The sequence below is a fragment of the Nematostella vectensis genome, chromosome 10, assembly GCF_932526225.1.
Source record: "Nematostella vectensis chromosome 10, jaNemVect1.1, whole genome shotgun sequence".
Lineage (NCBI taxonomy): Eukaryota > Metazoa > Cnidaria > Anthozoa > Actiniaria > Edwardsiidae > Nematostella > Nematostella vectensis.
The window spans coordinates 10,526,926-10,548,239 of NC_064043.1; the positions used below are offsets into that span (position 1 = coordinate 10,526,926).

Genomic DNA, 21,314 nt, shown 5'->3' on the forward strand with positions numbered 1-21,314 from the left:
GTTGCGAAGTTACATAATTCGGCGAATAAGTGCCGAGCTTCTTCCGACAAGAAATATATTCAAATCAATATTCAAGTCAAATCAAAATAACTAAAATTACTTTTACAATCTTTCATAGTGTTATGGAACATAGAAAAATACTTTGAAAAACTCCCCTTTCTTCTTTGTTTTTTTTTTTGTCTGAGCATTTAATTTATAAACGAAGTCACTACGACATGAAGACGAGCCGTTTTCGACTGGTGTGTAAATGTGTTTCCGCTGACCTAAAGTTGTTTTGGAAGGAAAGCAAGAAGTGTGAAAACAATCGAACCTTCATGGATTAAACACCAAACCGTTCTCATCCTTGATCGCCGTGGAAATGTAATTTATTGTCACCACTAGTTTTTGATCACTTGAATGAATGGGTTGGCGGAGCTGGCTTCGTCCCGCCTTATTCTTTTCATATTTTCTATTATTGTGTGTCGCTCTCCCTCTCTCTGTTTGGGAGCTCCACAAACTAGATGCCTCTACTCACGTCGAAGCTTGGTTCATAGCAGGCTGTTTCGTGTTTCTAACAATTCCCATATCACTATGGGGGATTGTTCAACACATGGTTAACTACAACAAGCCCGATCTTCAGCGTAGAATAGTAAGGTAAACATCTTCAATGGTACTTCAATGTTCTTTTTGTGATTTTTTTTCACATTTAAAATTTAAGTTAAGACTTATTTTATAACTTATTAACTTTAGAATACTATGGATGGTTCCTATTTACTCCATTGACAGTGTAAGTAGATCTGTCTATAAATTTATATCTTTGATCCAGATTTAATGAGCAAATGATTGCTTGCATTGAATGTGGTAATTTATTTATAGTGGCTGGGTCTACGCTTTCCCAAAGCGGCCATCTATCTTGACTCTTTGCGTGAATGCTATGAAGCATACGTCATCTATAATTTCATCACACTGCTCCTAGCTTTCCTTGCCATGGAGTGCGATCTTGACATTGTCATGATGGGAAAACCCCCCATTGCTCATTTCTTCCCTTTCTGTGTGTTTGCACCATGGAGAATGAATAGGTAAGTGGGAATAATCATACGAATAGCAATCTAGTAATGATTTTCTTTCTTTGGATCTGAGATGCTTAAGAATTTGTTGTTTTAAAGGTAGGAAAAATTTTTTAGGGGACTAGAACATTTTTTTTACACACAGGAAGTTCATTAGCAGATGCAAGCAAGGTGTCCTGTCTTATACTGTTATCAGGATTCTTACAACATTAATTGCATTGTGAGTAAATTATTTTTTTCTCACTATAACACACTGACCCCTCAACCGGCCTGTACTGGCCTTGAGAAGTACCCGCAACCCAAAAAAATTCATAAATGCAAAATAAACACAACAAGATGAAGATAATCAGGCATCAGTCTAAAGGATAAATTGTCTTGAAGACATGCATCCAATCAAGGTTATAGCAACTACTCTTTAGCCAGTAATAGCTCAGGTTCTTTGACAAATTTCAAATCATACAAGGAAAAAAAAGCAGAATCACCCCTCTCAACAAAATGCTTAAAATACCACTCAAGGGAGAGAGATCAGCAAACACATCTCAAGACACAAATAGATACCTTTATTCTGATCCTCCAGGTCCATTTCCAAAGCCTCAAAACACAATGATCACTCCTTAAAAGCTTGTGAAACCACTTGGATGTCATTATGGATTGCAAAGCATTCTGGGAGATCAGGGGGAAAATTCACAAGGGGGGGAGGGGGCAGACAACACTCCTTTCCCCAAAGTCAGATGGTTTTCAGAAGTCTACTCACCCCAAAGCCAAACAAATCAATTCCCAGTCATACAGATGCAGAATAGCAGTGTAAACAATTTTGGAATTAATTTGTTTTCAGAAAAGACAGCATTTAGGAGAGCTGTGGTGGAAAATTATGTATGTTCTCATTGAGGCAAAGCCAAACAAGAAAAAATCATCATGAATCCACCTTTGTTTGCAAATATTCATAAGCACCGCACTCAGTTATGCCCCAATAGACTTAGTTCATGATGTCCTAGAAAACCCTCCCAATATGCTCATAGCTGTATTTTTTTGAAAAATACAAGCAACCATCAATCTGTGCTCATATCAGCACAGCAACAAGGGATTAAAAATAAGACTGTAAAGCACTGCTGGAAAGCTAGGATACCACTTACTAGGATGCAGATTAGACTTTGACAGGCTGTATAAAACTCAAAATAGAAGGGAGGTATCTGTTTTTAGTCTGTTTTTTTTTTTTGTAAATTCAGCTCAAAAATAGCCAGGAGTCAATGGATTAAGTGTTTTTTGGTCAGTGAGATACATTTTAGAAATAGCTATCAATTTGAGTTTATCAACTTTTTCACTGCTAGGATGCTGACTTACTAGGATGCAGATATTATCATTATAATTATTGTTAAATGTCTGCAGAAGGAATGAGCTACAGCTCAGTGCACAGAATGTTTTGTAAAGTTGATTGTCTTTAACATTATGCAAAAGGCTGGTTTTCACCATACAGTAGCTGTCAACTCTCCCGCATTAGGGCGGGAGTCTCAAGATTTTGAACCTTTTCTAAAGCCTAATTTTCTTGAAAATATCCATACATTAACTGTATTCTCCCACATTAGCTATCTTGGTACTTCTGGTACATTCACTGTATTTTCTCAAGATTTTTCCTAAAGCGAGGTTGACAGCTATGTGTCACTCTTGCCATAGAACCAATGTCAGACCGTGACTATAACATTGAGTTAAAATTGTTGTCTGTTTGTTGTATTTTTCCTTCAGTTTGAGCTGTTCGGATTAGCTTACATTATAGGAAGTAAAATTAATTGTTTTGCTATTAGGTAAAAGTTAACTATGTGGGGTATTAATATTTCAGTTGTACTGAGCTTGCTGGGAAGTATGATGCAGGGAATTTCAGCTTCAAGTCAGCATGGTCTTACATTGTTGTCATAAACAACTGTTCTCAAGTGGTAAGTTTGACGATGAAAGGTATAGGGGGAGAAGCTTAGACTAGTATGCTGTCTTAAACAAAGAGATTGACTAACCCTCTGTTTTTTTTTTGTTTTTTTTTTTCTTGCACAGTGGGCCTTATACTGTTTGGTACTTCTCTACAAAGCACTAAAGGAAGAACTTTCACCACTTGAACCCTTTGGCAAATTCCTCTGTATCAAACTTGTAGTCTTTGCGTCTTTCTGGTGGGTTTTGTGAGCCGCAGAAACACTCAATGCTTTCCAAGTTTAACTGTTCATCTCTATATTTCTACAGTTGTAGTACTTCTTTTTACTTTTTCTGATGTGTTTTTTATTTTTCTCCAACAGGCAAGGGGTTCTTATTGCCATTCTTGTCAAGGTAAATACAGTATCTTGCAAAACATTTGCACTTTTAGACTCCCCCCTCCCCTAGGGATGTTAACTGTGCAGGGTCATGTGAGTTTTGCGAGGGAAAGCCCATATTTCAATACATTATTGCATTCAGGAGAAAAAAAAATGGATGATGGCAGTCAATTATCTGCTAAAGAATCTTGTAAGTGGCTAGTCCAACTGACAAACACTGCAAACTTGTGGCCCTCCGTAAAAGCAATCAAGTTACAAAAAACTATAATAAGCAATAACAAAAAAAGATAATATGGCCACTTAAATTCGCCAAGAAGGTTGTTCCGTAATTCCATTGCTGTCACTCTAAAAGTTCTACCCCTAAATCTCACATTAATAATAATAAGGCATAGTTTGACCCCACCAAATCTAGTATTTAAATTGTGGACAGGATTGTTAAAAGTAAAGTCTCTGCTCTACATTTGTCCAGATTGGTGTAATCTCTGAAAAGAAAACCTGGGTGTTCTACACTGTTGAGGACGTTGCTAATGGAATACAGGTAATAGCTATCATCTTTCATGACATACAGGGTCATAGGTTACAAGGCATATTCTTTGCTGCTATAAGCGAAAGAAAGAGTTGAAAGTTTCTCTTTGTTCAAAACATTTATGTTGCTAAGGTTTTTCTCCTGTGGTTAGATTTGGGCCTTTTAAAAGATGCTGAGAAATGACATCCCAAGGTTTGATTCTCGAGTGAAACAGCATTATGCATAAGCTTGATATCGTGTTGTGCGTTATGCCACAGGTAGCCCAAGCTCTTTATTTGTTCCCATTGATATTTACGGTAAACATAGGGCGATAAACAAAATTAGTGAAAAAAAACTTGTTGAAAAGACGGATTTTGAGTCGATACTTAGTATGTTAATGAGAACGGCAACTTAATTCTGACTAACTCGGCTTCAGCGCGATTTTCTTTATGACATACTTAGTATTTACTCAAAACCCGAGACAAACTTAAGATCGCTCCAAACTCGTAAAATTGAGCTTCTTGGGAAGAAAAACACCACAGACGAAAACAATAACATCCCAACTAAAGTTTATTTCATGAATTATAGCATGAAGATATAACTCATAGATGTTTTATTTGCGTGGGCCTGTGGGCGACTATTGGTGGCCACGTAAGCGCGAGTAGCACTTGATTTGGTTGCAAGACAAAGACAAAAGTGACAAGATTTGTTATTACTGTACTATTACGGACCGGGTGGATACTCCAGGGGAACAGCTCTAATAGGAGCTGTCTTTTGTTATTTCCAGAGTTTTATCATTTGCATCGAGATGCTGCTTTTTGCCGTCGCCCACTATTACGTCTTTTCCCATAAGCCATACCTCGACACGAGCTCCCCACCCCCTCCCTGCTGCGCATCGCTTGTCTCCATGTGCGACGTCACGGACGTGAGGGATGACGTCGCGGAACACGTCAGGACTGTGGGGAGTACCGTTAGGAGCACTGTTGTTCGTAACAAGAAGGCACCCGTGGGAGAGAAAGACAGGGAATTTGTGGCTCGTAATTCGCCGGACGATTGTGAGAACACTCCATTGTTAGACTCTGGCGAAACGGCGCACTTTTCCGAATTGTAGGAATCAATGAAACTCCATACTTTAATTTGAAATTAAGAATAGTGCGAGATATTACTTTGATCAAAGTCTTGTCTGTAATTCCGTGTTTTTTTTTTTTTTTTTTTTTTTTACAGTGGAGAGGTACCCTTAGGTAGTAAATGCAACGGTGCTTACAGTATAAAGGCTTACATAGATGGATACAGACCCTTTTTGGCCCAAATTCTTTTATTAATTTCTCGCGCTCACTTTTTTTTTTAAGAATTACGAGAATAATTTTTATCGAATAAATATAACACTGTCACACGTCATATGTGATATCTTTTACGACATGGTTCGAGGAAAACGAATGACAAATAGCTTTTAAAGCAGGAGCTTTAACTTTATTTGGTTTAATGTGTCTATTAAGACTGACGCCTATTAGCTGTCAGATTTTCTATTAATTTGTTTGAAAATGGAGGCCTATTTATCTATTTTAATTATTTTTTTATTACACCCGGCGACAACAAAGATATTGCTAACCTATAAATACGACACTTAAACACTTAATAGTCAATCACCGGAAAACAACAACAATATAGCTGAAAATTCAGGGTGATTCAGCCCGTAGGCACCTAATAAGTCATCCCGCGTATTCGACTTTAAATTCATTAAGTAAAAGGAAAAAAATATTTTAATTGAATTCCTTTTTAATAAAGAATTCAAAATTGTATTTAATCTAAACCTGTCACAAAACAAGTTCAATTTGTACAAAATAGTTAACTCTAGGGTGCGCTACTTGATGTTTCGTTCAAGCATCAGTCTTTGGACGCACATTTTCAGGCAAACATTCTCCTCTTCCAGGTACCTGATTCGCCATGCGACAAATTCTTCCTTGGCGCGCTTAGCGTCACGTGATTTTTTAGCGGACTTGTTATTGCGGATCCGTCGTTTCCAGTAGCTTTCATCTTTATCTTTGTTTGAGACTGTGTTCTTGCGCATTGAGAGCTTTGTCTTTGCATTGCTGGAAATGTCTTCAGCTTCGGACTCTTTAGGACTCGTTGAATCTGTGGAGTCGTTGCTTTGCGAGTTTTGGGATCTTGGACTCAAATTGATCAGCGACTTTGGACTGCAAGGCTCGTTGGTAATTGATTCAAACGACCAGAATAAACTTCTCCCTCGACAACTCGCATCACTCCCTGTGTCGCTTGCGTTACTCGGCGAAGGAGATTGCGTGATATAGTCATCGGTACATGTTCTATCTGGCATGAACACTTGGGAGCGCTCGACAATGGCTGGATCTAGGACAGGCTTCGTTAAAAGCGGTAGCGGGTCATCGTTTTGGAAACCATTATTTCCTGGCCAGCCTATTCCTGGAAAGGCCCCTAAGCCATCAAGGATCTGGTCAGGCTGTTCTTTTTGTATGATATCACTCAACGATAGATTTACAATGTTGTCCCTCTGACTCTCGCATTGGTTGGGCTTAGTCAGGTTGAAGCATGGAAAAGATTCCATGTGGGACGCGCGTTCATCTTCACTGGGCATGCGCAGTTCATTGTTAGTTAAAGTATCTTGGTGTTGGCTGGGGTCGTTGAGAAAGAGATCTGGGATGTCCAAGTCGGCGAGTTTGAGACCTACCTCACCGCAAGGGACACCGCTGTCTCTCGTAGAAACCTCACAAAACGTCTTGATATCTGGGAGGAATAAGAAGCAGCATGAGGACTAAACCAATATTAGTTTCCCGTAACTGTGAAAAGTGGGTACTGTATATATTTTAATATTTAAAAAAATATTTAAAAATGATCTTAGGTCCTTCACCAAGACACTCAAGCGCATGACCAAAAAAGAAAAACTATTGGGACTACAGCGGCGTAGCCTGGATTTTTAAAAGGAGGGGGCCCGAAAGGCAATTTAAAGGCATTTTTTCCTGTATTTTAGATCATTTCTCATACATTTACTGTAGAAGGGGGGGGGGGGGGGGGGGGGTGGTCTTGGGGTATTATTTTCCTTATGAATTATTTTTATATTATTTTTATATGGGTCTTGGGGTATTATTTTGATTTGTTAGTATTTTAATAGCTGACGGCTAATTTGAGTAGAAGCCATCGAAAAGCCTTTCAATAAAAAAAGCTCATTAAAGGATTTTGAAGGAAGCCTTAATAGTAGTTTGTTTGGTTTTAATTAGATGCAATGATTTGCTGGGTTGTTTTGTGGACAGTGGAAAAAATGGACCGACACTTAAAGGCCGGTCTAGCCACAAAATCGCGCGATAAAAATTGCTAATTTAAACATTCCTTAAAAAACTTCGAATATATCAAAAAGGGAATTCGTTTTAGTGAAGCGTATAAGTCTGGACATTTTTATTACAGTTCAATATGGGTTTGACAAAGGAACTTGTAGGTGAAAAGCCGTCCGTAAATTGCGCATGAAGAAATATACCATCTTTTCTCATTTTAAACAATTGATACAGTATCGTAGGAGGAATTGGTTTAAGTTTGCATATACATATACACATTTTCATTCCACTTTGTTAAACATTTGTCACACATAGGCGTTTCCTCTTTACCGAGGAACGATTAATTATAAGTACTGTAATAAAGTAAAAGTGCACTTTGAATAAACCCCGGGATTTTGCATGGCAAATTGATTAGGTAAAGAAATTTAACAGGCATGAGCTTGACTCTAAACTCTTATAGGTAATTCTTTTCTTCTTTGTATCCTGATGATGTTGAAAAGTATTTCGTAAAACTATTGTTGTTCTTGGATTTTAGACTCGCTTCACCTAACATGACCAGGCTATGCTATTGACGCTTTTAAAAGCACTTGAACTGAAAAGCCTTAGTGTTTCACGAACGTGGGGTGCTCTCTGGTCTCCTAGCCAACCATTACCAGAAACAGTAATAATTATCCGGTATTTTACTGTCTTAAACGTAAAGTGGATACACCCCTAGCTCACCTGCGAAATTGTCAGAGACATTTTCCTGCATTTAAATCTACTCCGCAACAATTTGCATGTAACCAATTAACAGTTTATAAACTTTTAACAATTCGCTGATAAGTCTGCACAGTTATGCAACTCAAACTAAAAGGACATTGGTTATAAGACCCTACTTTTATCGAATGGGTAACGAAATAGAATGGTTAAGACAAGGGACAAGTAGTTATAAGTATAATTCCAACAAGCATTTAAAATCCCATATCCAGAACAAGGCCAGGAAAATGCATCCTTATGCACATTGAAAACATTTGCAAAAATGTAGATTATTAAAGAAATAACAAACATAAAATTATATTTTGCAAGTCTTTGTAAAAATGTTTGGGGAAAGGGTTGCGTTGCTTTGTGTAAGGCATGCAACTCCTAGAAAGCTAGACTTAGGCTGAGCAATGTCTCCTAAACTAGGTATGAATTTTTAAAAACTAAAAAACCTTGTTGAACTTTACCTGGAAGAGGATATGGCTTGTTGCACATGGAACTCATATTACATGCTCGTTCCTGATCAGACCATGAAGCAACCTCTCTCGAGATGCCAGAGCATTAGTCCTTTATAGTATGTGTTTTGGCATTCTACCTGTTGTCTGTAGACGCCTAATAAAATTCCGGCCAATCTGTGGTTCTATGGGTACTCAAGTAGAACAACAGCCCGTCCCCCGGGAGTATGTGGGAGTTTGTCATGACAGCGGTCCTTAGCTACCACCATTTGTTGTTGTATTAATGATGAACTAAACCGAATATTTATTGTTGGAATGCTAACAGAGTACTGGTTTTATACTTTCGAAAGAAATGGGGGTATAATTGATTTCGGGTTTTTAGGTAGTTTTAGTTCAAAGGTTTTTGATCCCAGATGTCGAAGAAGTCTTTCAAGTAATATGCAAATAATTTAAAAAATCAATTTTAAAGGAACTATATAAGATAAAATTATTTTGCTAGACAATGCACAAGCATAACAGAAAATAAATCGACGTTCTATAAATAGATTTAGCATGGCGATTTACATACGAATTACTCTTGAATGACTTATTACCCTCTGAGTACCAGACTACAGGCTCGAGCATCCCTTCTCGTTTACTTTCGTATGTGCTCGAAGAGGAGCGAAGTAGCCAAGAGCGGTGTGACAGTAAACGAGTGAATCTTGAGCCTCTGGTACCCAGGGTAATTACTTATACGAGTAACCCTGTTTTTGCTCTGACGAATGGGCTAACGCTCGAAACGTTAGTGCAACTACTCTGCTTTACCGGCGTTTAACATACTTTTTCAACCTAGTGTTGTTTATATCTTGTCTACACCACGCCTTAGCAGACTATCAATTTTTTTTTCTACAGCTTGTCTGTAGTCTTTCTAGTTATACCATTAAACCCTGGAACGGAAAACTTAAAAGTAAATAATTTGTGGCTCCTATTCGTCTAGATGCGCATAACAATGCGAAATGCGAACGAGTGATGCAAAAACAAATCTCAAGCTACAAGCGAAATGAAATTGAAAAAAAAAAACGAAATGGAATGAAAACCTGAATTTGGCAGAAGCCTGACCTACGATGTCCCAAGAGACCATGCTCTTGGATGTCCTAATCTCATGTTTTCGCGTCTCTTTAATTGTTTAATTCTTCAACTTTTATTTCCTGCCAATATCTTAAAAGGATTTATGAAAAAATGAAAAACAGAAAGTAATTTTTTGTCTTTGTTTCTTTTTTTTCTTTCTGAAATGTCCTAAGAAAATGTAACTACAGGAAATTATTAAAAGATTTACGGAGATTTAGTACACCCCCTACACGACACATTTCCAAATTTATATATATGTAGAAAGGAAAATGTGTTCGTAAATGCTTTTCCCTTGTTGTACGAGTGATCGAATCAAGGTAAGTTTGCTACTTTAAGAAATAAACTGATGGTTTCATGATATATTGAACAGAACTCCCGGGTAACAAAGGGTTGTATATTTTGGTTTTATAACTTTTTTTTAACTTTTTTGTTCAGTGCTGTTTTTTGTAACCAAGGGATTTGAAGTTCATTGCTAGCATAAGTTCCGATTTGACATGGATGAGATTTGCATCATTGTCACTGATTCCAAAGAACGCAAGTAACCTTGGTATTTTTTCGGAGGGTACAAAATGCAGGTTGCAGGTGAGATGTAGGTTGAGTACAAAATGCAGGTCGGGTGATTTTACTGTTTTTTTTTTTTTTTTTTTTTTGCTTCCTCTATTTCATTCAATTTGTACGGCTCACGTGACGCTCAGATCTTTTATAACTAAGCATAAGCAATCCCGTGACTTTGCTGCACATCAACCAAACTTGGGTCAAACGTATAACGTCAGATGGACAGTGAAAAAAATATGTATAGGTGGTTACGACACAGATCACGTGACCGTGGGAAAACTACGAATATATCGCCAGTGATTTGCTGCTCATCAACCAAAAATAAATTGAATAAACTCCAAAATGTGGTGACTATATCTGTTAGATAAATGGTTCACTTTCTAGTATATAGCTTTTTTTTAATAATTCCAATGGACAGCAGGGGTGGATTTAGACATTTCCGAAGGGGAGGAAGGGGGGTGGGTGGTGCACCGGTATGTTTAACATGAAGCGGAGGAAAATTCGTGGGTTTACGTTCTTATACAATTTTTCTGACATATTTATACTGTTAACATTACTTGACCCAAGTTTGCTTGATGTGCAGCAAATCGCTGGCAAGATATTTTTATTATTCCTAAGGTCACATAATTGCTTAGTAATAAACGAAAATCTAAGTATTCAATATTTTAACGCGTCACGTGAGCCGTAGAAATTGAATGAAATAGAGAAAGCAAAAAAAAAAAAAAAAAAAACTGTAATCACCCGATCTGCATTTTGTACTCAACCTGCAGCCGACCTGAAACCTGCATCTGACCTGCAATCTGCAGCCTGCATTTTGTACCCTCCGGAATTTTTTTACCTTCGACCTATTCTAAATCCGAACTCCTGCTTGAATAGACTTCGTGATAGTTTTCGTGGTTAAAAAAACGTTTGGCGAGAATTTTGCATTGGTAGCCGAGACTGCGAATTTACTCGTTCCCTTGACATATCAGGCCACAATAATGAAAGTTAGTAATAGTTCGTTACTGTCGAATCGCGACGCCGTATTTTCAAAACATCGATTTGTTTTTGTCTTTTGGAATTTTCTGTTCCGCCAGTCAAATTATTATAAGCCAATCAGATTCTTACCATCTCTCGCCTAGTGCAGTTGCCTGGCTTTCTGTCGCGACACTGTCTGGTTTTTGTCCAGATGATAGCCAGGGAAGTGCACAAAGCTAGACTCTGATTGGCTCAGAATGGTTATAATGACGGAACAGAAAACCAAAACAAATTGTGTTTTGAAAACGCGGGTCGCGGGTCTTCATCATTCTGTATTCGGCGCTTTTTTATTCGTAAACGGTCAGTATTTTTTCCAGGATTCGCGCCTGATTTTTAAGGCTGCTTAACACATTGACCCCTCAACCGGCCTGTACTGGCTTTCAGAAGTACCCACAACCCAAAAAATTATTCATAAATGCAAAATAAACACAAAAAGATGAAGATACTCAGGCATCAGTCTAAGGGATAAATGGTCTCTAAGTTATGCATCCAACCATAAGGTGTTGGCAACTACTCTTAAGCCAAATAATAGCACAGGTTCTTTGACAAATTTCAAATCGAACAAGGAAAGAAAAGCAGAATCACCCCTCTCAGAGTGTCCGTGCTCCGATTATCTAGCTAGTTGAAAGACACACATGTGTAACAGTTATAACGCTATACAATAAAGTATGTAACAGCTGCTAAAACAACAACGGGTTTTCAGTTCTGAACGTATTCCGCCATCTTGGAACCGACGCGCATGCGCTAGTCCCAGTCCTACACTGTCCCCTTCCTATCTAGAAATATGTCCCCATATTTTATCCCTCAGTGTTGTAATCTCTCATCCAAATCGGGGGATGACGAACACGCTGAGGTCTCCTAGGAGCTGGTTCATCATACTCTGGTTCATCTTCCTGTGGCTCGTCAGTCACCTCTGCTTCATCCCAGTTAACCGACTCATCTTCTTCTATCACTGTAAGGTTCCGGTCAGAGTTGTTCGACAGTGGGGTCTGATGTTCGTTATGGGCCTGTGGCTTTGAGGCCACCTGGACTTCAGATGTGTCAAGACTCCCCAAGAATGGCTTAAGCTGATTGTGGTGTACTACACGTGTCTTCAGTCCAACATGTTTACCCTGACCACAATACTTTATCCGATACACAACTTCATTCAGCCGTTTTACCACTATCCAGGGTCCACTCCACGGTCGGTTTAGCTTCATACACCTCCCTCTTCTCGTTTTCTTGTCAAACCACAAAACCTGATCACCTTTCTTGAAGATCTTCTCTTTTGCCCAGCGATCATAATAGCTCTTCTGAGACTGATGAGACAGTTGAAGAGTGTCCCTAGCCACTTTCTGGAGACGGCTCTTTAGTTGCAACGCAAACCCTGCATGTTCCAGCCGCACTTCTGGCATAAAAGAGGTGTCAACTAAGTCAGTTGGAAGGCGCAACTCTGGTCCAAACTCCAGGTAGCTAGGAATATGTCCAGTGCTATTGTGAACTGCTGTGTTGTATGCCAAACAGGTAGAGATCCCAGTTCTTTTGATCGTCACTCACTACTTTGGCCAACATTGCGTTAACGGTTCGTACACTTCTTTCTGAAGCACCATCCGACTGAGGATGAAATGGTTTCGTCCTTGTCTTCAACACCTCCAAATACTGACAAATCTCCTCGATGTTCAGATTAGCTCCCTGGTCACTATGCAGTTGTTCGGGTGCTCCGTGTCTTGGAATCCAGCCATCTGTTATTCTCTTGGCAATGGTCTCAGACTTCTGGTTTCTTGAAGGAAACAGCCACTTCGTGAAATGATCGACCATGACAAGACAGTACTGACCTCCGCGGCTGCTTTTGGTATATTCAACCACATCCATTGTCACCAATTCTTCTGGCCGAGATGTCACAATTGGTCTTAACGGAGCCTTGTATTCCGGAACGGGATTTCGTCTCTGCTGACAGACTAGACAATTTCTACACCAATTTTCCACGTCCGTTGCCATACACGGCCAGAAGAATCTGTCTCGGATCCTTTAAAGCGTCTTAGTGCTTCCAAGGTGCCCTGCATCATCATGTAGCATTTGCAACACCCTTTTCGTCAGAGTAGATGGAATCACGACTTGGGTAACACCTCCATTCTGTTTTCTTTCGTGTCGAAGCACACCATCCTCACCCAGAGTTAGGTTAGGAATTTCCTTGTAGAATGCTCGGAGCTCCTTTCCTTGCACGTCCTGTTGAGCCGGTGGCTTGTGTAATAACCACAGCTTCAACTATGTACTCCATCGACCACTCTGCAACATCACTAGTGGTTACATTCTGAATTCTACTCAATGCATCTGCAACCGTGTTCTTCGAGCCAGGAATGTGGTGCACTTGCACTGAAACTCTCCGAACTTATCCACCCATCTCCATAGCCGGCCATTATGTTCTTGTGTCCTAGTCAAGAGCCACTTCAGGGACTGGTGATCAGTGTAGAGATCAAACTCTTTGCTTGTATGGGCGATAAGCTTTCAGGGCCTGGATAACCGCAAGGCATTCTTTCTCTGTGGCAGAGTAGTTGCATTCAGCTTTGTTTAGCTTTCTTCCTCCGAACGCCACCTGTCGCTTCACTCCCTCTCTGTCTGTCTGCTCTAGATAGTATCCGATGGCCCGGTTAGAGGCATCACACGTCACTGCGAACCGTCCATGTTACGATGGTAGAGACAGTGTGACTGACGTACACAACAGCTGATTCAAGCTCAATAAAGGCCTGATCACATTCTGGGGACCGGCAGAAATCCTGCTTATTGAGCAGATCATGAAGTGGGGCAGCAACCTCTGAAAAGCCTTTAACAAAGCGTCTCCAGAATGTACACACACCGATGAACTTCCGCAGCTCTTCTTCGTTGGTTAGGGTCTCCCACTGACGGGTGATATCTAACTTCTCTGGTTGAGGCCTGACACCACCGTTCAGGTCAATAACATGACCCAGAAACTTCACTGGTCTTGTTGCGAACTGGCACTTCTTACCCAACAGCTTAAAACCAGATGCCCTTTCTATCCCTCTTGGATGTTCTTCAAAGCTAGAGTGGAAACAGAGACGTCGTCTAAGTAGGCAATCATATCATCTGCATCTAGGACTTGCAACATATCCTCTACTACTGATTGGAACGTTCCAGGTGCCCCTGCCAGACCAAAGGGCATGCGACAGTACTGGTACAATCCAAACGGGGTTGTAAAAGCTGTCTTAGCTCTGTTCTCGAGTGCAACTTCAACCTGGTGATACCCGACACCATATCGATCGTTATGAAGTAAGATGTGTCGGCCAGACGGTCTAAGGACTCGGTGATGTTGGGCAAGGGGTAGCTGGTAACCCGCGTACCTTCGTTGAGCTTTCTGTAATCTACGCATATTCTAAGCCCCTCGGATGGTTTTCGAACAATGACTAGTGGACTTGCCCATTCTGATGATGACTTCTCAATAACACCGTCCTCCAGCATAGCCTTTAGGTATGTCTTTACTTCTTCCCTGTATGCAAAGGGTATTCTGCGCAGCTGTTGCTTCACTGGAGTTGTACCTGGCTTCAAATCAGTATGATGCTGAACGTTAGCACTACATTTTCCTATATCTCGTTTTCCCTGCGAAAACACATCAGCATACGAGGTCAACAGATTTTCTAGTTTCTCCCTTTCATTGGTGCCTAGTTCACTGTCCGACAAGTCAATACCAAGCTTTTTCACGTTTATGACCTTATCATTGTCAGAAACCTCCCCCCAGCTACCAGTGTCTCCTTAGAGCTAAGGGGCTCGGAAACTGTATCCACGGTAGTCAGACTACCCACTTTCTGATTCTTATACAGGGTGACTGGTGATTGGTACAGATAAACAGCCTTCACCCAGAAATTCTTGCAAAGTACCCCTCCTGGTGTTGTGGTTGCTTCAAACATCCCCTCTCTGTCCCCATTATCTTTACACCGCAAAGGTATAAATGCCTGATGCCTGGCTGGAAGACCAATGGTACAGACGGCAACTACAGGGGTGTAGCATCATCCTCAACCGATACTTATCTGCACTTACTAGAGACAAGCGGGATTTCCTGGTCATCAAGAAAAAGACTATTGTCCCTTAATCCCCACCATTCGCTATGGTGGGCATCAATAAAATAGGCCCCCAATACCGAGTCTGCAAGTCATCCATCACCAGGAACCTCCATGACATCTCCCGGCCTCCCAGCAACGATGTCACTTGGGACTCCCCTCTCACCCCAATGGGTTCACGTGTTATTGAAACTGGATGCACTTTGGACTCTGTTATTATAAGGCCTGGTACTGATGAGCTTATTAGACTCACCTCTGCGCCTGTGTCGATCAAAAAGGTGCACTTCACTTGGTTCACCTTTGCCTCAACTTTGTATGAGTGTCGTCGACACCCTGTCTGCACTGTGTTGACCTCCTTTTGTGTTTTCAAGGCTGGTGTCGGGGTGTTCCGCCAGCCTTGTTCTCGTTTAAGTTATTCCCTGTTACGGATGGGCAGTCTCTAGCCCAATGTCCCTTTCCTTTGCACTTTCTGCATAAATCCGTGGGCCTTGGACTTTTCCTTTGGAAAGCGTTTTTTCCTCCCTAGTTTGTCAACTAGGTCATTAACCCCCTCTTGAATAGCACCCCGTACTTGCTGTCGGTTACCTGCTCTTCGCTCCTCTTCCAGATTAGCAATCCTTTTTATTACTTCTTCTATGGGGTTTTTTTAACAAATCGTCCTGACGGACCAGTATCTCCCTCAGCTTGGAATTTAGCCCGTTGATAAATTGACACAGAACGTCCTCCTTAGCTCTGGTGTTATAATAATCAAAAGCTGCTTTCTGTCGGGAGTGCCTGTCCCTTTTTGCATCAGTCGGGTCTTCTGGTAGCGTTTCAACTACAGGTGGGACATGAGCCCTTGAGTAAGCGAGTCGTAGAGCAGATAAATACGAGTGGAGGGCTCCCCTTCAGCTCTAATTCGCTCGACAAATTCCTTTTTGTATTTTAGTATTGCTAGCCCTCCTTCAAATCTGTCCTTCAATGCTTTATACAAGGCCCGGTAACTTCTTCTAACTGAATCCTCCTGCTCATGCTTTCGCTTCGTCTTTCAGATAAACGGCTAAATACTGCCCTGCCTTCTCGTCTTGCCATTCATTTAGCGAGCATGAATCTCGAAATCCCGTAGGAATTCCCTAATATCTTCTCGTCCACACGAGGACTGTCGGGCAAAACAGTCCTCAACCCCATCTTGGCCGCCACCAATGTAACAGTTATAACGCTATACAATAAAGTATGTAACAGTTGCTAATACAACAACGGGTTTTCAGTTCTGAACGTATTCCGCCATCTTGGAACCGACGCGCATGCGCTAGTCCCAGTCCTACACATGTGAAAGTTATGTTTCTTCTCCGATCACGGGCGTGGCTAAATTACCGGTCCCGACAAAAAATATGTTTATTATTAGAGCTTTTAGTATAGTGGCGCCATTAAGCCCGCATGAACGCTTAAAATTCCGGTATTTTCATGGTGATAAGATAATATGCTAAATCTTGAAACTTTTTTTTGATTGTTCAGAGAGCTAGTAAGCAACTTTTAAGAGCTAGTAAACAATAAAAGTTTGCAAACGACCAAATAAGGATATTTGGAAAGTTTTGTACGCGTCAGAGTTCGTTAGGGAAAAACAACTATTTAATAATAAAGTACGATCTATCCAAGACCTGCTATGCAAGAAGGAATCTCAATCCGCCTTTCTCTTTTGCAGAATGCTACCGTTAGCGATTTTTAGCCTTCCCGCAACTCCTGCGGGGCGAGGAGGTGAGACTGCCATTAGCAAAACGAGTTTTTTTTAGTCTTTCTTGGGTTCCAGACCCTTGGCTCCAGTGGGTAGTCGTGTCCAGGCTTCTAATAATTGGCCGCGCAGTGAGACTTGCTATCGCTCAACCCCTCGACTCTAATAAATTTTTCGTCCAGGGGTGGGGTCCAGGGAAGGATATTATTATAAATTAAACCCAAAAGATAAATTAAAGTAAGAAAACCAACGAAATCAATATGGAGATGAGTCACAGTTTTATCATAAAGTTTCCTGTTTGCCACCTGGCCACTAATGTCTATTTTAATCATAAAAGTTTCTATTCCTTCTTGGTAAAAACATTTACTATGAATCCCTAATAATAATCATTAACATCTGACATTAACATCTGACATTCGATCTCGCGACAACCATGATTATGTAACTTTTATATCGCTTTTTAATCGTAATGAGAAGTAAAGGGAAACTGCAACATCAGAAATAAAAAAACATAAGGAAAAACGTTTAATTAGGGGAACAAGGAGCTGGGGGAAGGTTGGGTGGGTTGTGTAGTATTGGATTAAAAGACTAGTGCATGTACTCAACTTGCTCATATTCTCTTGTCCATCTGTTCCGTCATGTGATTTGTCACGTGCCAACTACAGTGGGAGGAGGAAATGTATTTAAACAGATTTTGCAGTTTTACGTTATTCATAATATAAAGCAGTCCATTTGAAATATATATCCTATTCAAATCTTATGAAGTTTAATGAAAACCAACTCGAATTCAACACTTGTCGTAGGCCATGATTGCCCCTCCCCCTCCAGATTTTTAGCCCTACTATGGCCCTAGAAAAAAAAAATTACCTTGAAAATTTGAAAAAAAAAAAAAAAATGTTAACAACAGTGGAGCTCACATATAACCCTTCATAACTTGAACACCTGGTTTGATATCCATCACATCTTTTTATGTTTTTTTATCAGAAAAATATTATATGTAATATAATAATACCTTATGCAAGAGCTCTAGGTATAAACGTATATGGCAGATGTCAGAAACTGTACATTTGGAAATCCATTTTTACACGAATCTGATATGAGTTCAGTATTTTGTAGAAAAATGAGCCATTATGTAATCATTGTAGTCCGTCACGTACGGAAGCCTATATGAGGGCCACTCAAGGTTTTCGTTAACAACATCTCACCTTTCGGTCACGACTTCGAACTATTTGCGTCACGACAACTCACTTTGAGTGTCACGACAAAGCACTATTTGATTGTCGCTTAAAACATTGCAGGTTTAGTTCACAATATCGCACTTTGTGTCTCAAAACATCGCACTTTGTGTCTTAAAAAACTAATCATTTTGCCTTTGCTTAAAACGTTTCAGTATATCGTTCACGACATTCAACTTTGTGCTTGTAACATAGCACTATTTGTCTATTGCATAAAATATTTGAGTTTGTGCTTTATAACATGGTACCTTGTTGTTTTAAAAAATCTCGCGATTTGCCGAATGCCCAAATTATTTCAGGTTTTGTCTAGTGCATAAAATATTCAACTTTGTGTCTAAAAAAATCTCGCGATTTGCCGAATGCCGGCGCAGATCATTCCAGTTTTTGTCTGTGCATTAAATATTTAACTTTGTGCTTCATAACATGGTACTTTGTGTCTTAAAAAAACCTCGCGATTTACCGAATGCGCAAATCATTTCAGGTTTTGTCTATTATAAAATAGTTAACTTTGTGCTTTAGAACTTCATTTCACAAATTTGAAGAGAATTTTCAAATAACTGGATTCTATACGAATGACCTGTGAGCTCCCTACAAGGACTAAAAACTAAACAGAACTTCAGGATAGGCCAAGGAAAAGAAGCCTTAGCGATACGGGATCAAAGGCTGAACTGGTTGAGAGCTCGCTCGAGCTTTATTCAGTGTTCTACAGATGCAGGTACCTCTAGCTCGCCTTGCGGGACTAAGGCCCCAATGATAACTCTACATCGGAAGCCTCTCCTCCAAACGATAAATCACGGCATTTGACTTTGTTTATAACTTAGGCGGCTCATCGCATTAATACTTATAATATCTAACTTTTTTGACAATCATTTACAGCATTCTATAATATCTTAGGCAACGACTCACAATGGATCGCAATGCTGAACTTTTTACTTTGTCTTATCAACAATGCTATTTATTTCACTGAGCTTTATGGCTTATAATCTTGATTTAATATTTATATTTACTTATATATCCCAATTTAATATCAGGATTTCGCAATTACGTTTCTAGTCTATTCGCAAAGCATGCTGGTCTATGTAGAAAAAAAAAACTCACTTTTTGCAAACGCACTTTGTGCTTCACGAGATTGCACTTTTTGCGTTACGACATTGGACTTTTTGCACAACGACATGTGACTATTTGTCACACACGATTGGATGTTTAGGCTTGCGTTATGGCACATTATGCAAATCGCCAACAACATCTGACTCTTGGCGTCACGACAAAAGACAATTTGCTTCAAAACATTTCAGTTTTTGTCTATTGCATAAAAAATTCAACTTTGTGTCTAAAAAAATCTCGCGATTTGCCGAATGCGCAGATCATTCCAGGTTTTTGTCTGTGCATTAAATATTTAACTTATATCGCGCGATTTGCCGAATGCGCAGATCATTGCAGTTTTTGTCTGTGCACTAAATATTTAACTTTGTGCTTCATAACATGCTATTTTGTGTCTGAAAAAATCTCGCGATTTACCGAATGCGCAAATCATTTCAGGTTTTGTCTATTGCATAAAATATTTAACTTTGTGCTTCATAACATGGTACTTTGTGGATCTTTTCCAGGGCTTCAGAGAGGTAACACGGAATATTTGAAAAAATGACTAAGGCATATTCAGTGACAGATCGAATTAGTGAGCAGTATACAGTTACCATATCTTCTACGGGTACACCACATTTCTTAAGTGTTCTTAAAGCCTATAATCGTCGGTTGGCTTTCTTGATTATATAGTCGCAGTGGACCCGCCATGACAGGTCCTCAGAAAGATAGACACCGAGTAGTTTAAATGACTTGACACGTCCAATGAGGATACCACCGGTGGTAATAGGGGGATACGTACAACTATTATAATCAAGGAAGTCAATCGACATCGACTTACACTTGGCCGGGTTTAATTTCATGTTGTTACTGAAAGCGAAATCCTGAATGTCATTCACAATATATTTCATGTAAGATGGCAAGTTCCTTAGGATTATCTCCAGGACTGTCAAGTTATCTACATATTTGGCACGCGTTGCCCACTTAGAAACAAGGTCATTTACCATGATAGAAAAGAGAACAGGCCCTAATTTTGTACCCTGAGGAATTCCTCCATTAAGGTAGCGAACAACCGATGAAGCAGACCCCATGCGAACTGATTGCGAACGGCCTTGGAGGAAAGCAGCAATCCACCTGACAAGACATGGGTGTAAATTAAAATTACTCAGTTTGCGAAGAAGAACGTGATGGTCAATCAGGTCGAAACCTTTTTTAAAATCCGCAAAAAAGAGACTTATACTACAACTACCATTGTCCAAAGCCTCTAGGGCTAGGTGAATAATATAGGCGATTGCGTGTTGGGTTGATTTCCCTGCAGCAGAAAACTGCTTGCAATCGAGTTCCTCGTATACCCTTGGGAGTGACCTTGCAAGCGTAAATCCCTCCATGACTTTTGCGATCTGGTTAGTCAGCGAGATCGGCTGGCTATCCTCATCAACCCTTTTTGGCGGCATCTGCTTTGGCAGGGGCGTCACCACCGCGCGCTTCATGGATGAAGGGAGTATACCTTGTCTCAAGGAGATATTATAAATGTCGAAACCTTTTTTAAAATCCGCAAAAAAGAGACTTATACTACAACTACCATTGTCCAAAGCCTCTAGGGCTAGGTGAATAATATAGGCGATTGCGTGTTGGGTTGATTTCTCTGCAGCAGAAAACTGTTTGCAATCGAGTTCCTCGTATACCCTTGGGAGTGACCTTGCAAGCGTAAATCCCTCCATGACTTTTGCGATCTGGTTAGTCAGCGAGATCGGCTGGCTATCCTCGGCATCTGCTTTGGCAGGGGCGTCACCACCGCGCGCTTCATGGATGAAGGGAGTATACCTTGTCTCAAGGAGATATTATAAATGTGCGCAACCAGCGGTGCGAGTTCAATAGCTGTGCAACCGTGGTAACATTGTCAGCGTCAAGTAATTGCGAGTACCATCGACTCTCTTTTTCGGACACGCCCGCAAGGGACTTGATCTCTTTCCACCACCTCCCGACACATGTCTCTTTTAGATTTTTCAGTTTGTTGTTGTAGAAAGCCCGCTTGGAGTTCTTGACCGTAAGAAGGATCTTATTGCGGGCTGACTTGAACGGGGGGGGGGGGGGGGGGGTCTTTCCCATACATCGCCAATATTTTTGTCGCTTGGCAATCAGTGCCTTGATTTTACTGGTCATCCAGGCTTTGTCAGAGCTGTGTGCACGACAGGACACGACTGGAAAGAAACGATCAACAGCACC

At 40.4% G+C, this 21,314-nt stretch overlaps 2 protein-coding genes and 1 long non-coding RNA gene across 3 annotated transcripts; 1 reads left to right on the forward strand and 2 right to left on the reverse strand.

Moving 5' to 3' along the window:
- The first annotated feature begins 245 nt into the window (after positions 1–245).
- LOC5519194 (transmembrane protein 184C) lies at positions 246–5,031 on the forward strand. Its single transcript, XM_032363984.2, has 9 exons — positions 246–633; positions 730–766; positions 856–1,058; positions 1,192–1,266; positions 2,881–2,974; positions 3,087–3,199; positions 3,323–3,353; positions 3,807–3,875; positions 4,630–5,031. Exons 1-9 carry the CDS (start codon positions 401–403, stop codon positions 4,951–4,953), a joined length of 1,179 nt encoding a protein of 392 aa, XP_032219875.2. The 5' UTR covers positions 246–400; the 3' UTR covers positions 4,954–5,031.
- Positions 5,032–5,290: 259 nt separating this feature from the next.
- LOC116603045 lies at positions 5,291–8,529 on the reverse strand. Its single transcript, XM_032363985.2, has 2 exons — positions 8,350–8,529; positions 5,291–6,602 (listed from the first exon to the last, which is right to left on the reverse strand). The coding sequence occupies exons 1-2, from the start codon at positions 8,384–8,386 to the stop codon at positions 5,704–5,706; spliced, it is 936 nt and encodes a 311-aa protein (XP_032219876.1). The 5' UTR covers positions 8,387–8,529; the 3' UTR covers positions 5,291–5,703.
- Positions 8,530–11,561: 3,032 nt separating this feature from the next.
- Positions 11,562–16,399, reverse strand: LOC116603036. The gene is made up of 2 exons (XR_004290439.2): positions 15,319–16,399; positions 11,562–14,550 (listed from the first exon to the last, which is right to left on the reverse strand). It is a non-coding gene; the product is annotated as an uncharacterized LOC116603036 (long non-coding RNA).
- Between the last annotated feature and the right edge of the window lie 4,915 nt (positions 16,400–21,314).